This window comes from Microtus oregoni, unplaced genomic scaffold, assembly GCF_018167655.1.
Source record: "Microtus oregoni isolate MIOR12 unplaced genomic scaffold, Mior012 000074F_ref0000038, whole genome shotgun sequence".
Classification (NCBI taxonomy): domain Eukaryota; kingdom Metazoa; phylum Chordata; class Mammalia; order Rodentia; family Cricetidae; genus Microtus; species Microtus oregoni.
In genome coordinates, this window is record NW_024544004.1 from 5,762,979 (window position 1) to 5,784,265 (window position 21,287).

General features: G+C 42.6%; 1 protein-coding gene across 1 annotated transcript in view; it reads left to right on the forward strand.

The window, feature by feature from the left end:
• The first annotated feature begins 19,027 nt into the window (after positions 1 to 19,027).
• Positions 19,028 to 21,287, forward strand: part of LOC121441347 (patched domain-containing protein 1-like) — a 48,859-nt gene continuing 46,599 nt past the window's right edge. The window contains 1 exon segment of the mRNA XM_041642478.1: positions 19,028 to 19,444. Within this exon segment, the coding sequence (XP_041498412.1) occupies positions 19,094 to 19,444 (351 nt within the window). The 5' untranslated portion in view covers positions 19,028 to 19,093.

Genomic DNA, 21,287 nt, shown 5'->3' on the forward strand with positions numbered 1-21,287 from the left:
ACATCCTAGGCTATACAACATGATTCTTTCTCAAAACATAATCATTTAAAACTTCCATAAAAACCTAGCCATGAGCATTGCTGGGGTAATGTAAAATGATTAAGCTCTTTCAAAACACCCTTAAAGTTAAGTATGGAGTTACTATATGAACCAAAAACTAAAATGAAAACATGTATCTGCTCAAAAACTAGTACACAAATACTAATAAATACTAATAACAGGAAAAAATACTTCATTAATATGGTCTTGTATTTACAGTGCCCCACACAGGTATCAACAACACTGTCTCATACTATAAAAATGTTGCTTTTATTTTCTTCGATTTGATTCACTCTCTATCTCTGTCTCATTGAGGAATGGTGTGGGATTCCCCTCTATGTGCTGTGAATATGTTTTATTATCATTGGTTAATAAAGAAGCCACTTTGTCCTGTAGCAGGGCAGAATATAGTCAGGTGGGAAATCCGAACAGAGATATAGAGAAAAAGTAGGCAGAGTCAAAAAGAGTCTATACAACAGGTGGTGAATCCTGGGTCTTTATCTGATTTTTCTATCTTTCATTAAGAATTGATCCTAAGGATGATAGGTTTCTGGCATTTCTAGCCTACCACACAACTAAAAAATATTTCAGACAGAGGAGGTAGGAATCCACCAGCATATATGAGAGTTATCAAAAGTGAACATCTCATGGTAGTCCACGAGAATGGTAGTGGAAACCACAAAGCATCTCTTCACACCCTCTTTAAAGCTTTCTCAGCCCCTATTTCTGGTTGTTCAGGTAGGACTAAAAGAATACTCTTACAAGTCCAGTAAAACACTGAAGTTAAAGCTTTCTATGCCCCAATTTTTTTCCGTTTCATTTGGTCTCACTCTAGTAGTGAATGGACACCTTGAGGGAAAAGTCTTTGCATCTCTTTCATTTTTTTTATATTTAATAAAGTGACTTGGATCCATCAGATCCAGGAGTACAATTATCAATTTAATATCAAAACTCTGAAATATTGTGATGTAGCAGCTAGAAGAACCACATGGGTGGGTTCTGTATTTCCTGCAGGTTGTTACACTATAGAGTGACATGGTGTTTAACTGAGAATAAACCTTTCAATGTATAGGAGGACAACATTTTCCACATCTAGTATAGCCCCCTTCATAATATTCAGAGGATACCTGAAGATAGAAGCTGATTAGACCTGGAATGCCAAGTCTTTGTCTTAACTAGGAAACTTTGATCTATTTTTTTTCTTCTCAAACTTCGCTTCTCCTAGTAGCTGCCTCCTGGTTTAATTTTTCTACAATTCTAATATTTGTAATATTCAAATCAGATTTTACTATCAATTAATTCAATGACACAATGCCACTCACTATAAAGAAGTGACAAGCCACTGGGAACAGAATGCTTTGTAACTTTGTCATTTTGTTAAAGTTAAAGCAAGTAGCAGAGCAGTTCTGATAACAGAAGGGATGAAGTGCTTTGTTCTTAGGTTATGCTCTAGAGTACAATTTTTGAAAGGATTAAATATATAAACATCAAAGGAAGACTGCCCTGAAGCTAAGAGTTGTATCAAAAAATCCTCTGCTTTGTTATATCCCTTATGTGCAAATGTAAGACAAAGGATCTAGTGATTGGAATGCTCTCTGTTTACTTTGTGAAACAAAGCAAAGGAAGAGAAATAAGAAGCATTCCCTAGTAATATAATGGCTACCAGTGAACCACCAAGGAAAGGAAGCATTTCAACATGTTTAAGGTCATAGTCTATTTGGCTGTTTCTTCTGTTATGTATTTTAGAACTGTTTGACAGTTTTCCATTTTACTCTTTTAAGGGATTTTTCTTGGTAGACTACAGACAAGAGCTGAAGAAGTTTCACCATCTGCAAACACTTTAGGTTCCATAACAATATTTTTGTTGGTTCACAGATCTCTCCTCTAAGGAATAGCAACATTGGAAATGAATCCAATCACTGACAAATTAAAGGAAAGGCCACAATACTGCCACTTTGCAAGGCTATTAACTGATTAGTAAATACAAAAATCATATTAAATTCTTTATGATATTCATAGCACAGTCTGTTTTCTGATTAAGATGTTTCTGACACATTATGATAGTCCGTCAAAGCATTTTAGAAAAGGAATCAAGAATTTTCTGTTTAGCAGCAGAAAGACGTGAATTTTAATCTTAAGACAGTCCTGGCTTCCATTTATACTTCTATTACTGTGTAACCCTTGACAAAATAGTTAATCTCCTTCATCCCCAATTTTGACAATTAATAATGCATAGAATAATTTTGCAGGTTATATAGGCTAAGAATATTTGAAAGTTTGTAGGGTGGCTAAACTTAGTACATCAAATATCCCTTCTTCCCTTTTCTATCACTCTCATAAATTTTCAGCACAATTATTCCGAAAACACAAAAGATTATACTTTAGTTGTTCCAAGAGTTCCTCTTTAAATGTTTTCTTTCTGAGACAAATGCAACTGCAAAGCATAAAGGCATAATTTGAAATAAGATATAAGATTTATGGTGCATTAATTTAAATTCATTTCCAATTTAACTGACCTAACTTAAAAAAGAGGATCAACTCATGGGTTACAGTAGTTAACAGAAAATCTTCAGGTCAAAAGTTTCTACAAAAGCAACTTAGGAGCTGGAAAGGGTAGAAGGTAGCCAGACCTGTCCCTGGTTCAGAAAGTGGGTAATGCACCTAAATGTTCATCACTTACGATTCAATGAAAGGAAACAAGATTGTCTTCATAAAAAGCCTGAATTGTACTTTTTCTGCTATTAAGAAAATGATATTATTCAGGCACCCCATGAATAATTTTAGAACTATTCTAAAATTCAGAGAAGAGCTATCAAAGAGTTCAAGCCAATAACCAAAAGGCTATCAAAAGCAGAGGTGTATTAAAATCCAATTTCCTGCTCACTAACTTGAGTTCAAGATTAGTTTTGAAATGCACATATACTTTTGTGTTTTCGGTGTGTGCAGTGTTTCAGATTGATCTTTGTAAACATGTTTAAATCATAGCTCTATTTACCCATTCACCCTAGAATGTTCACCCTACATTCACCTGTAATTAGGGAAAAGATAATCATTAATAATTGGTAACATTTATTTTCATATTAAAGTGTGTTCATCCAATTTAAGGGGTTTCCTTTAAATCAGCATCCAATACATCTTATCTAAAGCCCAAATTTCTCATGCAGATTAATATATATATCCTGAACATGTAAAGTCAGAATTGTTAAGTTCGCCTTTTAAAAAGTCATCTATCACTGGATCAACTAAAGAAAGTTCAGAAAGCATTTGTCTAAATATGGCAATATACTCAAATTACACGGACAAGTCATGTATTTCTCTGTAATCGGACACCAACATGTATTTACTTAAGCCTTCTCTGTGCCAAGTTCTGCCACTGAGGACATGAAAGTAGAATATAAAAGTTCAAGGTAGGATTCTGGGACATTAGGAAATCAAAAGTATGTTAAGAGAACAGGAGTGTTATATAAAAATATTTGTGTCACATTAAATGTACAAAAAATTCAAAATACTTGGGTAAAGGTATTCTAATGTCAGAAACAAATTAAGTATCATATATGCCTCTGTGTGTGCAATTGTGCCGAGCTCAATTCTTCAGTCTCACCTATGCCTTTTGGGAGCCCAAACACACTAGTGGAGTGGAACGTCTCCGGAATTCACTTCTTTATGGAAGTTTATATTTTTAATTCTTTGTATATACTCAACCTAATAAGACTAAAAACTTGTCAAGAAAAAGAAAGTTCTCTCTTCTCTGTTCTCCTAACTGCTAATCATAGCAGTGCTTTTCTTGCTCGCATAAAATTATTGAAGAGTTAAATTAATTGATCTTGGTGTGGTGCTCTGAGAAAGCTTATCAGATATATGAACTTAGATTTTAGGATAACCTTGAAGAAATTGGGGAGTTTGAAAGATGGGAAACATGTAAGCTATAAGGCTACACTCTTTATTAGGAGATAAAAGCTAAGTATTTTAGCCTAGCCATCTGAAACAACTGACTGCATTTTAAGCACAGATACATAAATGGTGTGTATCAAAATATTTCTATCAATGAACTAATACAGAAAAGAGACCCCTCTAAACCCTGAATCCTGTGTTCATCACTCTCAGACTCATGATGCTACTGGAAATTCTGCTAAGTTGTTAGAACATCTTTAAAATCCTGGATGTGTAGTCAGCAAACATTTTCACAAGGACCATCTATACAAAATAATGTGAGAGAGAGAGCCAACAAAATGAACTCAATGGTGTTTTGGAGGTTCTTTGTCTCATTCTTTGATTCGTTGCTTGGGGCATTTTTTGTCTTATTGGTCTTCTGCTCATACTTTATGGTCTCTGACTTAGTGGGGGTTTTGGGGAGATTGTTTTTTTTTTTTTATTTTTTAAGAAATGTTTATTATTTAATTATTTCAGCAGAGTATGGTGGCTAGATTCCATGATTAGCAAGAAAACCTTTAAATGTGTAATGGGTATATTAGTTGGCTCTCTTTCCTCCTTTATTTGAATTTTAGTGTTCTCAAATGCACTTCCCAGCTCTAAAATTCTATACACTTTGGTACTCTAACTCAAATCTTTATCTAGACTTGTAAAATCCCTATACACAGTTTGTAGCATTTCTTCCTTAAAAGACAGGTATATTATATATTTAACATCACATTTTAACACATACTAAAAATTATATTTAACCTCCATATTGATATTATAAATACCCAAATATAAATATGAGTAAGTTTTAAGCACTTATTATTTATATAAGATGTATTAAGATGTATTGAGAGTAAATATTTTCTTTATTTCTTTCTATTTTTCTTTTTGGTTTTTCTTTTTTTTTTTTTTCTATATAATTTTTTTTTATTAAGAAAAGAAGAAAAAAAAACATAAACAAAAAACAAGTTTCCACCTCCTCCCAGCCTCCCATTTCCCTCCCCCTCCTCCCACCCTTCTCCCCCTCCTCCCACCCTTCTACCCCTCCCCCCACTCCTCTCCCCCTCCCTCTCCAGTCCACAGAGCAGTCCAGGTTCCCTGCCCTGTGGTAAGTCCTAGGTCCTCCCCCCTCCGTCCATATCTAGGAAGGTGAACATCCAAACTGGCTAGGCTTCCACAAAGCCAGCACATTAAGTAGGATCAAAACCCCGTGCCATTGTCCTTGGCGTCTCATCAGCCCTCATTGTTCGCCATGTTCAGAGAGTCCGGTTTTATCCCATGCTTTTTCGGTCACAGTCCAGCTGGCCTTGGTGAGCTCCCAGTAGATCAGCTCCACTGTCTCAGTGGGTGGGTGCACGCCTCGTGGTCCCGACTTCTTTGCTCATGTTCTCCCTCCTTCTGCTCCTCATTGGGACCTTGTGAGCTCAGTCCAGTGCTCCAGTGTGGGTCTCTGTCTCTGTCTCCATCCATCACCAGATGAAGGTTCTATGATGATATGCAAGATATTCGTCAGTATTGCTCTCGGATAGGGTCATTTCAGGTTCCCAATCCTCAGCTACCCAAGGAACTAACTGGGAACCTCATGTTGGGCACTTGGGAGCCCCTCTAGGGTCAAATCTCTTGCTCACCCTAAAGTGGTTCCCTTAACTAAGAATTGTGGTTCCGTGCTCCCCTATCCACCTTTCCTTTATCCCAATTCTCCTGATTCCCCAAATCCCCCCTCCTTCCCTTCTACCTTTTCTCTCCCCATCTCCACTTACCCCCATCCCACCCCACCCCCAAGATCCTAATTTTCTCCCCGGCAATTGGGTCTACTTCCCTTAGCCAAGAGGATAACTATATGTTTTTCCTTGGGTTCACCTTCTTACTTAGCTTCTTTAGGTTCACCTATTGTAGACTCCGTGGCGCTAATTTATGGCTAGAAACCAATTATGAGCGAGTACATCCCATGTTCATCTTTTTGGGTCTGGGACACCTCACTCAGGATAGTGTTTTCTATTTCCATCCATTTGCCTGCAAAATTCGAGAAGTCATTGTTTTTTACCGCAGCGTAGTACTCTAGCGTGTATATATTCCATACTTTCTTCATCCATTCTTCCATTGAAGGGCATCTAGGTTGTTTCCAGGTTCTGGCTATTACAAATAATACAGCTATGAACATAGTTGAACAAATGCTTTTGTCATATGATAGAGCATCTCGTGGGTATATTCCCAGGAGTGGTATTGCTGGGTCCAGGGGTAAGTTGATCCCGAATTTCCTGAGAAACCGAAACACTGACTTCCACAGTGGTTGCACAAGATGGCATTCCCACCAGCAATGGATGAGGGTACCCGTTCCTCCACAGCCTCTCCAGCAAAGGTTATCCTTGGTGTTTTTGACTTTAGCCATTCTGACAGGTGTAAGATGATATCTCAAAGTTGTTTTGATTTGCATTTCCCTGATTGCTAAGGAAGTTGAGCACGACTTTAAGTGTCTTTTGGCCATTTGAACTTCCTCTGCTGAGAATTCTCTGTTCAGTTCAGTGCCCCATTTTTTAATTGGGTTAATTAGCATTTTAAAGTCTAGTTTCTTGAGTTCTCTATATATTTTGGAGATCAGACCTTTGTCTGTTGTGGGGTTGGTGAAGATCTTCTCCCAATCAGTAGGTTGCCTTTGTGTCTTATTGACTATGTCCTTTGCTTTACAGAAGCTTCTCAGTTTAAGTAGGTCCCAATTATTCAATGTTGCCCTTAATGTCTGTGCTTCTGGGGTTATACATAGGAAGCGATCTCCTGTGCCCAGCTCCTGTAGGGTACTTCCCACTTTCTCTTCTATCAGGTTCAGTGTGTTCGGGCTGATATTGAGGTCTTTAATCCATTTGGACTTGAGTTTTGTGCACGGTGATAGATAAGGGTCTATTTTCATTCTTCTACAAGATGACATCCAGTTGTGCCAGCACCATTTGTTGAAGATGCTTTCTTTCTTCCATTTTATACTTTTAGCTCCTTTATCGAAAATCAGGTGTTCATAGGTTTGTGGGATAAAATCCGGGTCTTCTATACGATTCCATTGGTCGACTTCTCTGTTTTTATGCCAGTACCACACTGTTTTCATTACTGTAGCTCTGTAATAGAGTTTGAAGTCAGGGATGGTAATGCCTCCAGAAGATCCTTTATTGTATAGGATTGTTTTGGCTATCCTGGGTTTTTTGTTTTTCCATATAAAGTTGATTATTGTCCTCTCCAGATCTGTGAAGAATTTTGATGGGATCTTGATGGGGATTGCATTGAATCTATAAATAGCCTTTGGTAGAATTGCCATTTTTACTATGTTGATCCTACCAATCCAAGAGCAAGGGAGGTCCATCCATTTTTTGGTATCCTCTTCAATTTCTTTCTTCAATGCCTTAAAGTTCTTGTCAAATAGATCTTTCACTTCCTTGGTTAGATGTACCCCAAGATATTTTATGCTGTTTTTAGCTATTGTGAATGGTGAAGCTTCTCTGATTTCCCTCTCTGCTTCCATATCCTTTGTGTATAAGAGGGCGACTGATTTTTTGGAGTTGATCTTGTATCCTGCCACATTACTAAAGCTGTTTATCAGCTGTAGGAGTTCTTTGGTGGAGTTTTTGGGGTCGCTTATGTACACTATCATATCATCTGCAAATAACGAAAGTTTAACTTCTTCCTTTCCAATTTGAATCCCCTTGATTCCATTATGTTGTCTTATTGCTATTGCTAGAACTTCAAGCACTATATTGAAGAGGTATGGGGAGAGTGGACAGCCTTGTCGTGTTCCTGAGTTAAGTGGGATGGCTTTGAGTTTCTCTCCGTTTAATTTGATGTTAGCTGTCGGCTTGCTGTATATAGCTTTTATTATATTTAGGTATGACCCTTGTATCCCTAATCTCTCCAAGACTTTTAACATAAATGGATGTTGAATTTTGTCAAATGCTTTTTCAGCATCTAATGAAATGATCATATGGTTTTTTTCTTTCAGTTTATTTATATGCTGGATTACATTGATAGATTTTCGTATGTTGAACCAGCCCTGCATCTCAGGAATGAAGCCTACTTGATCATAATGGATAATTTTTCGGATGTGTTCTTGGATTCGATTTGCCAGTATTTTGTTGAGGATTTTTGCGTCGATATTCATGAGTGAGATTGGCCTGTAGTTCTCTTTCCTGGTTGAGTCTTTGAGTGGTTTTGGTATCAGAGTAATTGTGGCTTCATAAAAGGAGTTTGGTAATGACCCTTCTGTTTCTATCTTGTGGAATACATTAAGGAGTATAGGTATTAGATCTTCTTGGAAGATCTGGTAGAATTCCGCATTGAAACCATCTGGTCCTGGGCTTTTTTTGGTAGGGAGGTTTTTGATAACCTCTTCTAATTCTTCGCGACTAACAGGTCTATTTAGATTGTTCACCATGTCCTGATTTAACTTTGGTATATGATATTTATCTAAAAAAGTATCCATTTCCTTTACATTTTCCAATTTTGTGGCATATAGGCTTTTGTAGTAAGATCTAATGATTCTCTGAATTTCCTCTGTGTCTGTGGTTATGTCCCCCTTTTCATTTCTGATCTTATTAATTTGCAAATTCTCTCTCTGCCGTTTGATTAGCTTGGATAGTGGTTTGTCAATCTTGTTGATTTTCTCCAGGAACCAGCTTTTTGTTTCATTGATTTTTTGTATTGTTTTCTGTGTTTCTATTTTGTTGATTTCAGCCCTCATTTTGATTATTTCCAGTCTTCTACTCCTCCTAGGTGAGTCTGCTTCTTTTTTTTCTAGAGCTTTCAGGTGGGCTGTTAAGTCTCCAATGTGAGCTTTCTCTGTTTTCTTTAAGTGGGCACTTAGTGCTATGAACTTTCCTCTTAGGACTGCTTTCATAGTGTCCCATAAGTTTGAGTATGTTGTTTCTTTATTTTCATTGAATTCCAGGAAGACTTTAATTTCTTTCTTTATTTCTTCCTTAATCCAGCTATGGTTCAATAGTTGACTGTTCAGTTTCCATGACTTTGTATGCTTTCTGGGGGTAGCATTATTGTTGAATTCTAACTTTAATCCATGGTGATCTGATAAGACACAGGTGGTTACTAATATTTTTTTGTAACTGTGGATGTTTGCTTTGTTACCGACTATGTGGTCGATTTTCGAGAAGGTTCCATGAGCTGCAGAGAAGAAGGTATATTCTTTCCTATTTGGATGGAATGTTCTATAGATGTCTGTTAAGTCCATTTGATTCATTACCTCCACTAATTCTCTTATTTCTCTGTTAGGTTCCTGTCTGATTGACCTGTCCATTGGTGAGAGAGGAGTGTTGAAGTCTCCTACTATTAGTGTGTGCGGTTTGATGGCTGCCTTGAATTTTAGCAATGTTTCTTTTATGTACGTGGGTGCTTTTATATTAGGGGCATAGATGTTCAGGATTGAGACTTCATCCTGATGAACTGTTCCTGTTATGAGTATAAAATGCCCCTCTCCATCTCTTCTGATTGATTTAAGTTTAAAGTCAACTTTGTTAGAGATTAGTATGGCCACACCTGCCTGTTTCTTAGGTCCATTTGCTTGATAGGCCTTTTCCCAGCCCTTTACTCTGAGTAGGTGCCTGTCTTTGTGGTTGAGGTGTGTTTCTTGTAAACAGCAGAATGTTGGATCCTGTTTTCTTATCCAATCTCTTAGCCTGTGCCTTTTTATAGGTGAGTTGAGTCCATTGACATTAAGTGATATTAATGACCAGTGGTTGTTAACTCCGGTCATTTTTTTTTAGTCGTAGAGTTTGTGTGTTTCCCTTCTTTGTTTTGTGTTGGTGAAGGGTCTCTAGATGTCTGAGTTATTGTGGTCATTGTTGGACTCCTTGGTTAGTGATTTTCCTTCAATTACTTTCTGTAAGGCTGGATTTGTGGCTGCGTATTGTTTAAATTTGTTTTTATCCTGGAAAATTTTATTTTCTCCATTAATAGTGAATGAAAGCTTGGCTGGGTATAGTAATCTGGGCTTGCACCCATGGTCTCTCAGTTTCTGCAGTACATCTATCCAGGACCTTCTGGCTTTCATGGTTTCCATGGAGAAGTCAGGTGTAAGTCTGATAGGTTTACCTTTATAAGTAATTTGGCCTTTTTCCTTTGCAGCTCTTAATATTCTTTCCTTATTCTGTATGCTTTGTGTTTTGATAATTATATGGCAAGGGGATGTTTTTTTTTTTGATCCAGCCTATTCGGTGTTCTGTATGCTTCTTGCACCTTCATAGGAAAATCTTTCCTTAGGTTGGGAAAGTTTTCTTCTATAATTTTATTAAATAGATTTTCTGGACCATTGAGCTGCCCTTCTTCTCCTTCTTCTACTCCTATTATTCTTAGGTTTGGTCTCTTTATTGTGTCCCATATTTCCTGAATGTTTTGTGATGAGAGTTTGTTGGACTTGCTGTTTTCTTTGATCAGTGTGTTTATTTTCTCTATGGTATCTTCAGAATCCGAGAGTCTTTCTTCTATCTCTTGTATTCTGCTGGTTATGCTTGTTTCTGTAGTCTCTATTCGTTTACCTAGATTTTCCATGTCCAGACGGCCCTCTGTTTGTGTTTTCTTCTTTGCCTCCATTTCAGTTTTCAGGTCTTGAACTGTTTCCATTATCTGTTTGATTGTTTTTCCTTGGTTTTCTAGGGTATCATTCACTGATTTATTCAATTCTTCAAACTTTCTGTTATATTTCTCATCCATTTCTATAAGGGCGTTTTTTACATGCTGTTTAAGGGTGTCAATCACTTTCATGAAGTCAATCTTTTCTCCTTCCTCATGATTAAGGGGTTCTTGTCCTCCCGTTGTGGGGTCGCTTGTTTCTGGTAGCTTCATGTTGCTTTTCAGCTTGTTGGGCGAATTCTTGCCTTGACGTCGGCCCATCTCTTCTTCCAAATGCTCCCTATGGATCTTCTTTTACCGGATTAGGTCTCCTTGCCTACCAAACGCTGTCTCTCCCCAATGTTGGCTCTCCCAATGCTGGGTCTCCTGGCGCCGAAAGATCAGGCCTCCGTGCTGGTTGGGCAGCTCGCAGACAAAGCGCCTACCCCTCTTGGTGCAGGCAGGCCACAGAAACAAAGGAACTGCTGCCCCCCGGGAGCCCCGGGTACTCGGACTCAGCGCCCAGATAGGCTGGGCTGGGCGATGCCCCGCGCCAAAAGAGGGCAGTGGGGGCGAAGTGGGGAGGGCTCTGGACGGAAGCTGGGTGGGCCAGGAAGAAAGAGGCAGCACCCGGGGAGTAGAGGCCCTGCAGAGAGCCCAAGCAGGACAGGGGGCCAAGAAACCCCCGAGCTCCCCGTCCCAGGCTGGTGCCGTGGGCCAGAAACTCACCCCAATGCTGGGTCTCCTGGCGCCGAAAGATCAGGCCTCCGTGCTGGTTGGGCAGCTCGCAGACAAAGCGCCTACCCCGCTTGGTGCAGGCAGGCCACAGAAACAAAGGAACTGCTGCCCGCCGGGGAGCCCCGGGTACTCGGACCCAGCGCCCAGATAGGCTGCGCTGGGCGATGCCACGCGCCAAAAGAGGGTAGTGGGGGCGAAGTGGGGAGGGCTCTGGACGGAAGCTGGGTGGGCCAGGAAGAAAGAGGCAGCACCCGGGGAGTAGAGGCCCTGCAGAGAGCCCAAGCAGGACAGGGGGCCAAGAAACCCCCGAGCTCCCCGTCCCAGGCTGGCGCCGTGGGCCAGAAACTCACCCCAATGCTGGGTCTCCTGGCGCCGAAAGATCAGGCCTCCGTGCTGGTTGGGCAGCTCGCAGACAAAGCGCCTACCCCGCTTGGTGCAGGCAGGCCACAGAAACAAAAAAAGGCGGGGAGATTGTTTTTATATGCATGTTTGTTTGTTGTGTTTTTTCTTTGTTCTGCTTTATTGTTTTATTGTTGTTTGCCTATTTTCTAAAAATAGAAATGGCATCATGTTGGGTAGGTGGGGAAGAGAGATGAATCCAAGAGGAGTTGGGGGAGGGGAAAATCAAGATCATAAAATATTTCATAAAAAAGTATTTTCAATTTAAGGAATATATTAAAAATAGAAGTATATATTAAAAAGGAAGTTCTGAAGTTTTGTCTCACTGATGAAACAAGTGATCTAAGAATTTCTGAGGAAACCTGAACTATGAGTGTTACCAAACTCTACTGTCTTTTTCCTATGCATAGATAACCACAGCACAATTTAGATTACAAATTAAGATCAATAAGAAAGTAAAAAATAATGAATGTTAATTAGAACAATTCTCACATAGGCTATAACTAAAATCTTATGCAAATCTGGTTTAAAAATAATGGTTCTTTTTATCTTAAATAGATATTAGGGTTTGCCACACACATGTTTTCTCCTTAACCACAGGTTGAAACTGTCTTTAGAAGTTGTGCTAGTTAGTTTTTCAACTTGACACAAGTCTTTTTAGAAGACGGAAACTCTATTAAGAAAATGCCATCCAAATAGATTAGCTTGTGGGCAAGCCTGTACAATCCTGTGGTGCATTTTCTTGACTGATGACTAATGTGGAAGGGTCTAGCTTACTGTGAGTGGTGCCATCTGTGGGCTCATGGGTCTGAGTGCTGTAAGAAAGCAGGCAGTAAAAGTCATTGGGAGTAAGCCAATAAGCAGCATTCCTCCATGTCTTCTGTATCAACTCCTGCTTCCATGTTCCTGCCCTGCTTGAGTTGCTCCCCTGACTTCCTTGGCTGATGGACTGTGATGTGGAACCACAGATGAAATAAACCCTTTTCTCCTCAATTTACTTTTGATCAATTTGATTGATAATCTTGGTTGTCAAGTTGACTACATCTGTAATTAACTAAAACCCAAGTATCTGGGCATATCTGTGAGACATTTTTTTTTTATGATTGCATTATTCGATGTGGGGAAGACCCACCATAAATACTGGCTATACCATCTGGTGGCAGCCAACACAAAGGACATGGAAGAAGGGAACTTTTCTATTTTGCCACACTTTCAGTCACATTCATGCATCCTGTCCTGAGGAATTCCTTAACTGATATTAGAAGCTACATCTTAGGGATTCCAATGTAGATGAAAACTTCCAATGTAGATGAAAACTAGAAACTCCCTGAGACTCCAGCACCAGATTTGGACTTCTGACACATCCAGTCTTGTGGACTGAACAACTACTGTATCCCTGACCATCCTGTCAGAAAGATGACATTGAACTACTCACACCACAGCCTGTAAGCCACTCTAACAAGTCACACATGGGCACGTGAGAGCACACAAACACACATACGCATGCACGCGCATAAACACACACACACACACACACACACACACACACACGCTGTTCTCTTCCCTTAAGGAACCCTGACTAATATAGTCATAGTGCTTTTTCACAGAAATTGAAATCATAACTAAGGAAGAAGTTATCCTTGTGGTAACATTTTGGGAGTACAGTGTTGCTCTTGGTTAAAGCAAACTTAGAACAGTAAATTTTTCATAGAGACAAATACACTCAAGGTAATATTTACATTTGCCAGGGATTCTCTCCCACTTAAAGTAGATAATCCATGTAATGATTCAGCCTTTCCTGAATGTGTTCACATTTTCTACAAAAACAAAAAACCATAGAGATCTATAAGGATAGCAGATATAGGAATATGTCATTATCAATATATTGTTATTGAGACTAGGGTGATTCAAAGTAGTGATTAACATGCCCAACTGCATGTTATCCTTAATTACAGCCTCCCAAACAACATTTCCATGATAGTGTTATGCAAAGTGATTTTGTTGTTGACATAGAACTATTTAAATTTAAGATATATGCATGGAAATACTTTTGTTGCTTTACAGTCAGAAAATGGCATTTCATCTGAAGGCAGATACTAATTGTTTACAAGAGTATACCATTCTTTCTAACTTTACAAAGCCAAATAACGTTTCCTTTTGAAATCCAACTCTACACCACAATCAGTGACTCTGGGTGTCTCTGAACAAGCCTGAGCCAAGAGACTGATTTCAATAGATGATAGAGTTCTCTGTAACATTTGAATAATTCAGTATTGTACTAAGGAAAATCTTTATATACATGAAGACATGTAACCTTTATACCAGCATGCAGGAGGCAGAGTCAGGAGGATTTCTGTGAGTTCAATGCCAGTCTGGTCTACAGAGTGAACTCCAGGAGAGCCAGAACTACACAGTGACATCCCGCCTAAATAAATAAATAAATAAATAAGGAAGATTTGATCCTAAAACCAAATAAGTTGCAGTGAGAGAGTGTAGATTAGGTACATAATCTTCAGATCAAATTCAGTGTTATTTATAATACCAGAACTGTTTTAAAATAATTTGCTAAAAGTTTAGTCACATAAAGACATCTTATAGATCTATTAAGATCTTCTTTAGTAATATTAATTGACATGAAAAAATATTCATGATTTTAATGAAAACTGGGACTCATACTTGCTATCCTTTATTTTTGAAAAGGAACATATAAACAATATGCATATATTTCAGTGCCAAATAACAAGTTACATATCATCATGGAGTTCTAAGGGACATTTTAATAAAAGACTTTTACATATAAAATGGATTTGTATTCTCAAGTAAGTCAGTCAGCAAGCAGGGATAGTTTTATGAATGGGTGTCTTTTAAGTCTTTATATGGGCAGGTGGTGGTGTACACCTTTAATCTCAGCAGTTGGGAGAGGCAAAGGCAGGTGGATCTCAGTGAGTTTCAGGCCAGGCCAGCCTGGTCTACAAAGTGAATTCCAGGAGAGCCAGGATTGTTACAGAGAAACCCTGACTTAAAAAGAAAAAAAAAAAAAAAAAAAACAGAAAAAAACCAAAAAAAAAAAAACAAAACAAGTCTTTATCTGAAGAGAGCGGGGTTTAGAAAACAAACTTTTTTGGGGGTTGTGGTCGTTTGTTTTTTGGAAAGATCACAATAGTCAATTTGATTAGTTATACTAATGACCTGTTGGCCACTTATTTTGAGTTGGACAAGATTCATGTTTTGGCTTGTGTTCAGACATGATTCCTCATTTCGTTTTAATCCATTACAGTTGCACAATGCTCTTATTTAGTGTTTTGGAAAATGGTTTATGTTCACAAAGAGAACACCAAAGCTTAAATGGTAGCACCAGGCCAGCTCTTAGCAACACCAAGGCCAGCTGACAACACCAGGACAGCTCCTGAATGTCAGAGACTGATTTTCTATTCACTCTCACACAAAAAGACTATAATTATAATTATTAGCATTTTGTTGGGTGTTTGTGAGATTCTAAGTACTATTTTAAGTGTTTTATATCCTTCCACACTATTTAAATCATCACAGGAACTCCATAGAGTACATATTATTATTATTCCCATTTCCCAGAAAAAAACAGAACTGAAATAAAAGGGTAAATTTATTCACTTGATAAACGGTAGGTAGTAAGTAGTGGAGCAGCATTCAGCTCCATAGTTAGAAATGTTACAGCCTTAATTCACTATGGTGTTTAACATGTGTAAGTAATTTTAACAGAGGTTACCATTAAAAGGTGATGGGCATAAAGGGATACAGGTGTCTTCCCTTCTTTCCTTATTTTCTGAATTTTACACTATTAATATGCATTAATATTTAATCAGATAAATAAATCATCTATTAATGGACTGGCAGAAGCTCTGTTCTCAGTGTTACTGCTTCAAATACAAACCAAAGTATTCGGAAGTGGTAGTGCTTCCCAAGAAGTCTAAAAGGAGAAGAAAAAAGGTACAACACACACACACTTTTCTCTCTCCTGTCTCTCTCCTTTCCTGTTTTCCTCTTACATCTTTTTAAGCTTGATTTTGGCAGTAGTAACTGTGTTGCAAATAATGAAGGATTGCTGAAGATTCGCTATCAGGAGGTTTTAACTGCATCAAAGTGGGAAAGGAAGAAGTCCCACCAGTAATGCACAAGGATAGAGTTGGAAGAATGGGAAGAAAATGGCTTGGTCTCAAAGAAACTGATCAGTGTAGGAGGGCAACCCTTCCACCCAGGACAGCTGGGCAATGCAGTGTCTCCTGCTCTAAGGTTCTGTCATGGAACTGCAGAGAGTGCCGGATCTTTAGTCTGCATAAAGGCTGACATAAAATAGCAAGGAATTCTAGGGATGAAAGCTAAGCAAGCTTGTGGAGGGAACTATTTGGACAGAAAAAGATTTCAGAATGAGAAGAGCTTTGCCCAAATGTTAAAGGTTCCCAAGTAGATCTGTGTGTTGATTTCTGTTGTCTTACTTTTGTCCCAGCGCTGGCACCAGGATTTGTGAAACAGAGACAGATGTTAGGGCTCCTGACAGGTGCCCACCCACCACTTGCGACTAGTTTAGTGGCAATGAGTTGGGTTCTCAGCATTTCCCGCCGCCACCCCCACCTGCGCCCTTCTCTCTTTTTATTTGCTGGACTGAGTACTCAGGGCAGCCACACTGCCCTTTAGCACCCGGACTTCTCAGCGGGTATGTGGGGGTGGGGGTCCCCAAATGCTGTGCCCTTGCTGCAACTCCTGCTACCTCAGCGCTTGCAGGGGCATAAGTCAATGAGGCTTTTCCCTCCGTGATCATCGTGAATCAGCAAAGCGCTGCAGAACAGCAGCATCTCAGGGAGCAGAAATTAAGATGCTGGGGGAAGGGCACAAACGGAATGTAGCAGGGGAATTTCTAGTCCTGCTCCATACGTCCTTCCTAAGAAGGGCAATATAGAGTGCGGGGGATGTGGGCTGGAAGCTGCGGGACTCAGGAGGAGCCTTTGAAAAGAGCTGGATGTCAAAAGCGGGGACTGGCAAAGAAAAAACAGCAAGAGACAGGTGGAAGGACCTAGGAAGCAAGCTCATGCTGAACTGGACAAGTGTGTCCCGCAAGGTGGACTGATCTGCGTTGCAGGCATTGTTGAAGGAACATAGATGTGGTATAGGGAAATGAACGGGAATTAAAAAAAAAAAAAAAAAGGATTCGAGGTCCAGGACTTCCTGTCTCCAAAGTGCAAGTTTTCAAGTTCAGTTTGAGAAGTAGAGAGCCTTTTGGTGTTGGGGAGTCTAGGATGGTAATATTAGGAAAATGCCTCTCCCAGTCGTGTTCTCCCACTCCTGCCAAGCTCACTCGTGTGTCTGCCTGTCTTTATCTGAATCTCTCTCTCTCTCTCTCTCTCTCTCTCTCTCTCTCTCTCTTCCTCCCTCCCTCATTCCCTCTCTCCCACCCAATCTCCCTCCTCCTCTTCCTCCTCCCCCACTATTCTCTCTTCCGGCAGCTTTGATTAATATGCATGTCCATGCTCAGTAGTATGTGCCACACTCAAGGGACCGCGCCTCCCGCCAGCGGCCAGCGATGCTTCCCATTCGACCCTTGGCACTTAGAGGTCGAGCAGACCGTCCAGAGCTGTGGGGTGGGCAGACCAAGCTGTTGCAGCTGTGAACCTGAGGACCCCTCTTTGTGCTCTGGTTACCAACCCAATGCTGGCGGGACAGGGCGCATCAGTAACCCAGACTCCTCGGATCTCACTCGGTCTGCATGGACGGACCCAGGGGCTCAGAGCGCGCAAAAATAAAAATTAAAAAAAAAAACGCGCTAAATTGTACCTGTGCGTGGCCGTTCCCGCCGCCGCTGCAGGTCTATCCCAGGCCGAAGCCGGCGCCCGCCTTCTCGGGGAAATCTCCCGAGGGGAAGTGCAAGGGGAACCACAGTGGCTGCCAGCTAGCTCATGGCTGGCGCGCACACGCACAAACCCAACTTTGCCAAGCCTTCAGAGCCCCTCGGGCTCCCCCGCGCCCCCTGTAGCTCGACATACTCAGAGACCAGTACATCTCCTGATCAGAGATAAGGGTCCCCCTACTCTTACATTGTGGCTTGTGGAGGAGGAGCAGGTGAAGTGAGGGAGAGAAGGGGGTTAAGTACTGACTCCTGACCAGCCTTTCCTAAACAATCTACACCCTCGGGGGGCGCCCGCACCAGTTCTGCCGCACCAGATCCCCCAGACCTGCCAGTGACGACAGAGAGAGAAGGAGGAGAAGGAAGAAAAAAGGGGGGCAGGATGGAGATAGGGAAGCCTGGTGACAGACTCTATGGACTGACAGAGTGTCATTATCAGCACTTTTTTATTGGGGAACGGGGTGGGAAGGGTGGTGGATGGATGTTTAGCAGAACTGTCCTGTTCAATCCACTCTGGAACGACCCAAATTGGGGATCGGGAGAAAGATTGTCCTCGGACACATTTGGGGATGGATTGGCTCCAGGCGCGCACTGGTCCCCTGTGGTGCCCCTGGAGCTGCAGTGTTGGGTCGATCTTAAATGGCTCTTACTTGGGAGGAGGCGTGATTTCCACGCTCGAGCGTCTCGGTTCCCCACCCCCTCTCGGCAACAGCCAGTGCGAGCCACCACCTGAGCCTGGCAAGAGCTGGGGCGCACTCAGTCCTCAGCCAGCTTCTTTCCTTCCCTGGAGAGACTTGGCTGGAAGCGGGTCTGCCCGACATACCCATTCTACCCCCTAACGGGAGAACTCTTTTACTTTATTTGTTTGAAAAATTCGGGCCATCTCTTTATTTATCTCTGAGTCTCCCCGGAGGAGGCCGGGGTGGGGGGGTGCGCCTGGCCCGCCGAGTCGGGGGAGGGGGAGCGCGCTGAGAGGAGGGGACTGGGTGTAGCCTGGAATTCTCCGTCCTCGTGTTCCAGGCTGGCGCACAGAGTCTCCAGGCGCTAGCGCCACCACTGCCGCCGCTCCCCGCGCCATCCCGTCATTGGCTTCCGGGATCGGGTGAGTGGGGTCATGACATGCCGCGGGGGCCGCTCCCAGCCCCGCCCGCGCTGATCACGGACGCTGCAGTGCTCGCTTCGCCCCCCGGGCAGGGAGGCGGCACGGGGTGGGGAGGGGGCCCAGGGTAGGGCGGAGTGGGAGCAGCGCAGAGACCGCCAAGCTGGGGGGCTCTCCGGGCAGGCGCGGCTGCGGGCAGGAGGGCGTGTCTCCAGCCCCAGGGGACCCTCCCGAGGCGCGGCGCGGGACTCCCCCATGGTGGTGCCGCGGCTCCAGGAAAGCTCAGGGTCTTGTCTCCGCCGCCGTCGCCGCCGCCGCGGGCGCCACCACCACCACCACCGCCGCCGCCGCCGCCGCCGCCGCCGCCGTCGCCCTAGCCCGCGCCGAGCGTGCGCCTCGCCCTCCTCCCGCGCCCGCTCTGCTCTAGGATGCTGCGGCAGGTTCTGCACCGGGGCTTGAGGACGTGTTTCTCCCGGCTTGGCCACTTCATTGCCAGTCACCCGGTCTTCTTCGCTTCGGCGCCCGTGCTCATCTCCATCCTGCTCGGCGCCAGCTTTAGCCGCTACCAGGTCGAAGAGAGCGTGGAGCACCTGCTGGCGCCCCAGCACAGCCTAGCCAAGATCGAGCGCAACCTAGTCAACAGCCTCTTCCTGGTCAACCGCTCCAAGCACCGGCTCTACTCGGACCTGCAGACCCCTGGGCGCTACGGCCGGGTCATCGTCACCTCCTTCCAAAAAGCTAACATGCTGGACCAGCATCACACGGACCTGATCTTAAAGGTGAGAGCAGGGCGGGTGCGGGCAGCCCCTGACGGGGCGACTGCGGCGGCTGCCGGGCTGGCTCCGCGCGGAGTCCTGGCTGAGAAAACAGCGTCTGCTATCCCAAGCGGTGGTTGCCGCAGGGGCTCCCCTAGACTGTGCGTCCTTAGGCAGCAGCCCGGAGTCTCTCAGACTCCAAGGCATGGAGCGTCCGGTCCGGGTCCCAGCCGGGCCCTGCCCTTACTGCCTCTGCTGTCACCCCGCAGCTGCTGCAACAGTTGGGGCGGCGGCGGCCACAGTGCTTTAGTCAGTGCGCTTGTTTTGGTCGCAATGGGCTTGGGGGCAGGGAGACTTTGGGATAACTGGGCGAAGAAGCGGAACAAGAGAATACATTCAAGAAAGTCCCGCTACTTGAGAAGAAAATACTATGTAGGAGGGGGAAGGTGAGGTTTAGAGACACCATTCCCCTATTCTCATTTTTCACCTCCCTTCCTCTAGTCCCTCCAGCCAAAGTGTTTTGGGAAAGGTTACTATAGCTTGAAAGTAAGGAACAGAGGAATGTGAGTTGGCATGGTAAGGAAAATAACACCCACCCACACTCAACCAAAAGTGCAGTCCCTAATGACGACCTGGCAGCCGCCAGCCCACTCCTCCCGGAGCAAGGTAGCCATGTCTGGGTTTGAGAGAAGGAAAACGGTGCTCGCAATTCAGTTATTTCATCTTTCATAGTATTTTCAATACACTTAAATGCAACTTCTTTGGGAAAAGAGAGAACAGGTTGATACACTTTTATTGGGGTTTATTTGAACGCGTGGGTGAGGGCCAGATCCAGAGGCCGGAGATGAGGAGCCAGGATGTGGCCCTGAGAACATCACAGAAACACAGAACAGAAACTGCTTGTGCCATCCGTCTGAGGTGGGAATTGGATGTGAAAAGTGAGGCTAATGGTGATAACTTTCAAGAAGTTCCTAAGGAAAGCTGAGGAGTGATGACTAGAAATGGGAAAGTGGAGAGACCATGAGTGAAAACCAATTCAAATAAAATAAAAGTGAGGCTGTTCTATCTGAATCTAGGTGGAGACTGTGAGGTTTGTTTACTTCAGCTTCTGCTCTGGGGAGGGCAGACAGGAACCAGTCCCAGCTGAGATGCCAGAAGAATGGTGGAAAGTGCTGGTTTCCTGTGGGGTCTCTGGGAATAGTGGAAGGTTAGATTTCTCCTTCTGCCAACGGGAGTCTGCTAGTGAGCCTGGGGAAATCTTTACTCTGTCTCTTCCTCTCCAGGTAACCATGTGTCCCTAGAGACAACCTCATTTTCCTCTATAATTTCCCTCTCTGTTTGTTGACACACTACCCAGCAGCAATTAGTAAAGCGGGCACTCTGGCTGGGGACAGACTGGAATTAGAACATTCTCACATCGAGTGGCCTGTGGTATTTCTAATGACACACGAATCACCGCACATATTCAGTTATTGCTGAGATGTTTGCTTTTTCTCTGAGGTTGTTTTTCAACATCAAAGTGGGCTTTCTTCTTCTCAATACTTCAGAGCATATATTGTGATATACATAAATACTGTTATGAATATCTTCTCAAGAATGTGTGAGTAGAGCTATCTCAAGCTTAAGGAAACTAGAATGTAGCAAATCTGGCCAGTTGGAAATGCTTCATCTTTTTTTTTTTTTGTAGAGGAACCAAGTTATGTTTCTCCTTGAATCCCTCCACCAAGAGGTTTCCATTGGTTTTTTTCTCCCTCTCTAACAAACTACCATGCCACTGTGACAGACAGCCACCAGTTACATTCACTGTCAAGGTTAATGAGACATCATCAACAGACATATCAGATATTTTGCAATTATATTCTTTCTG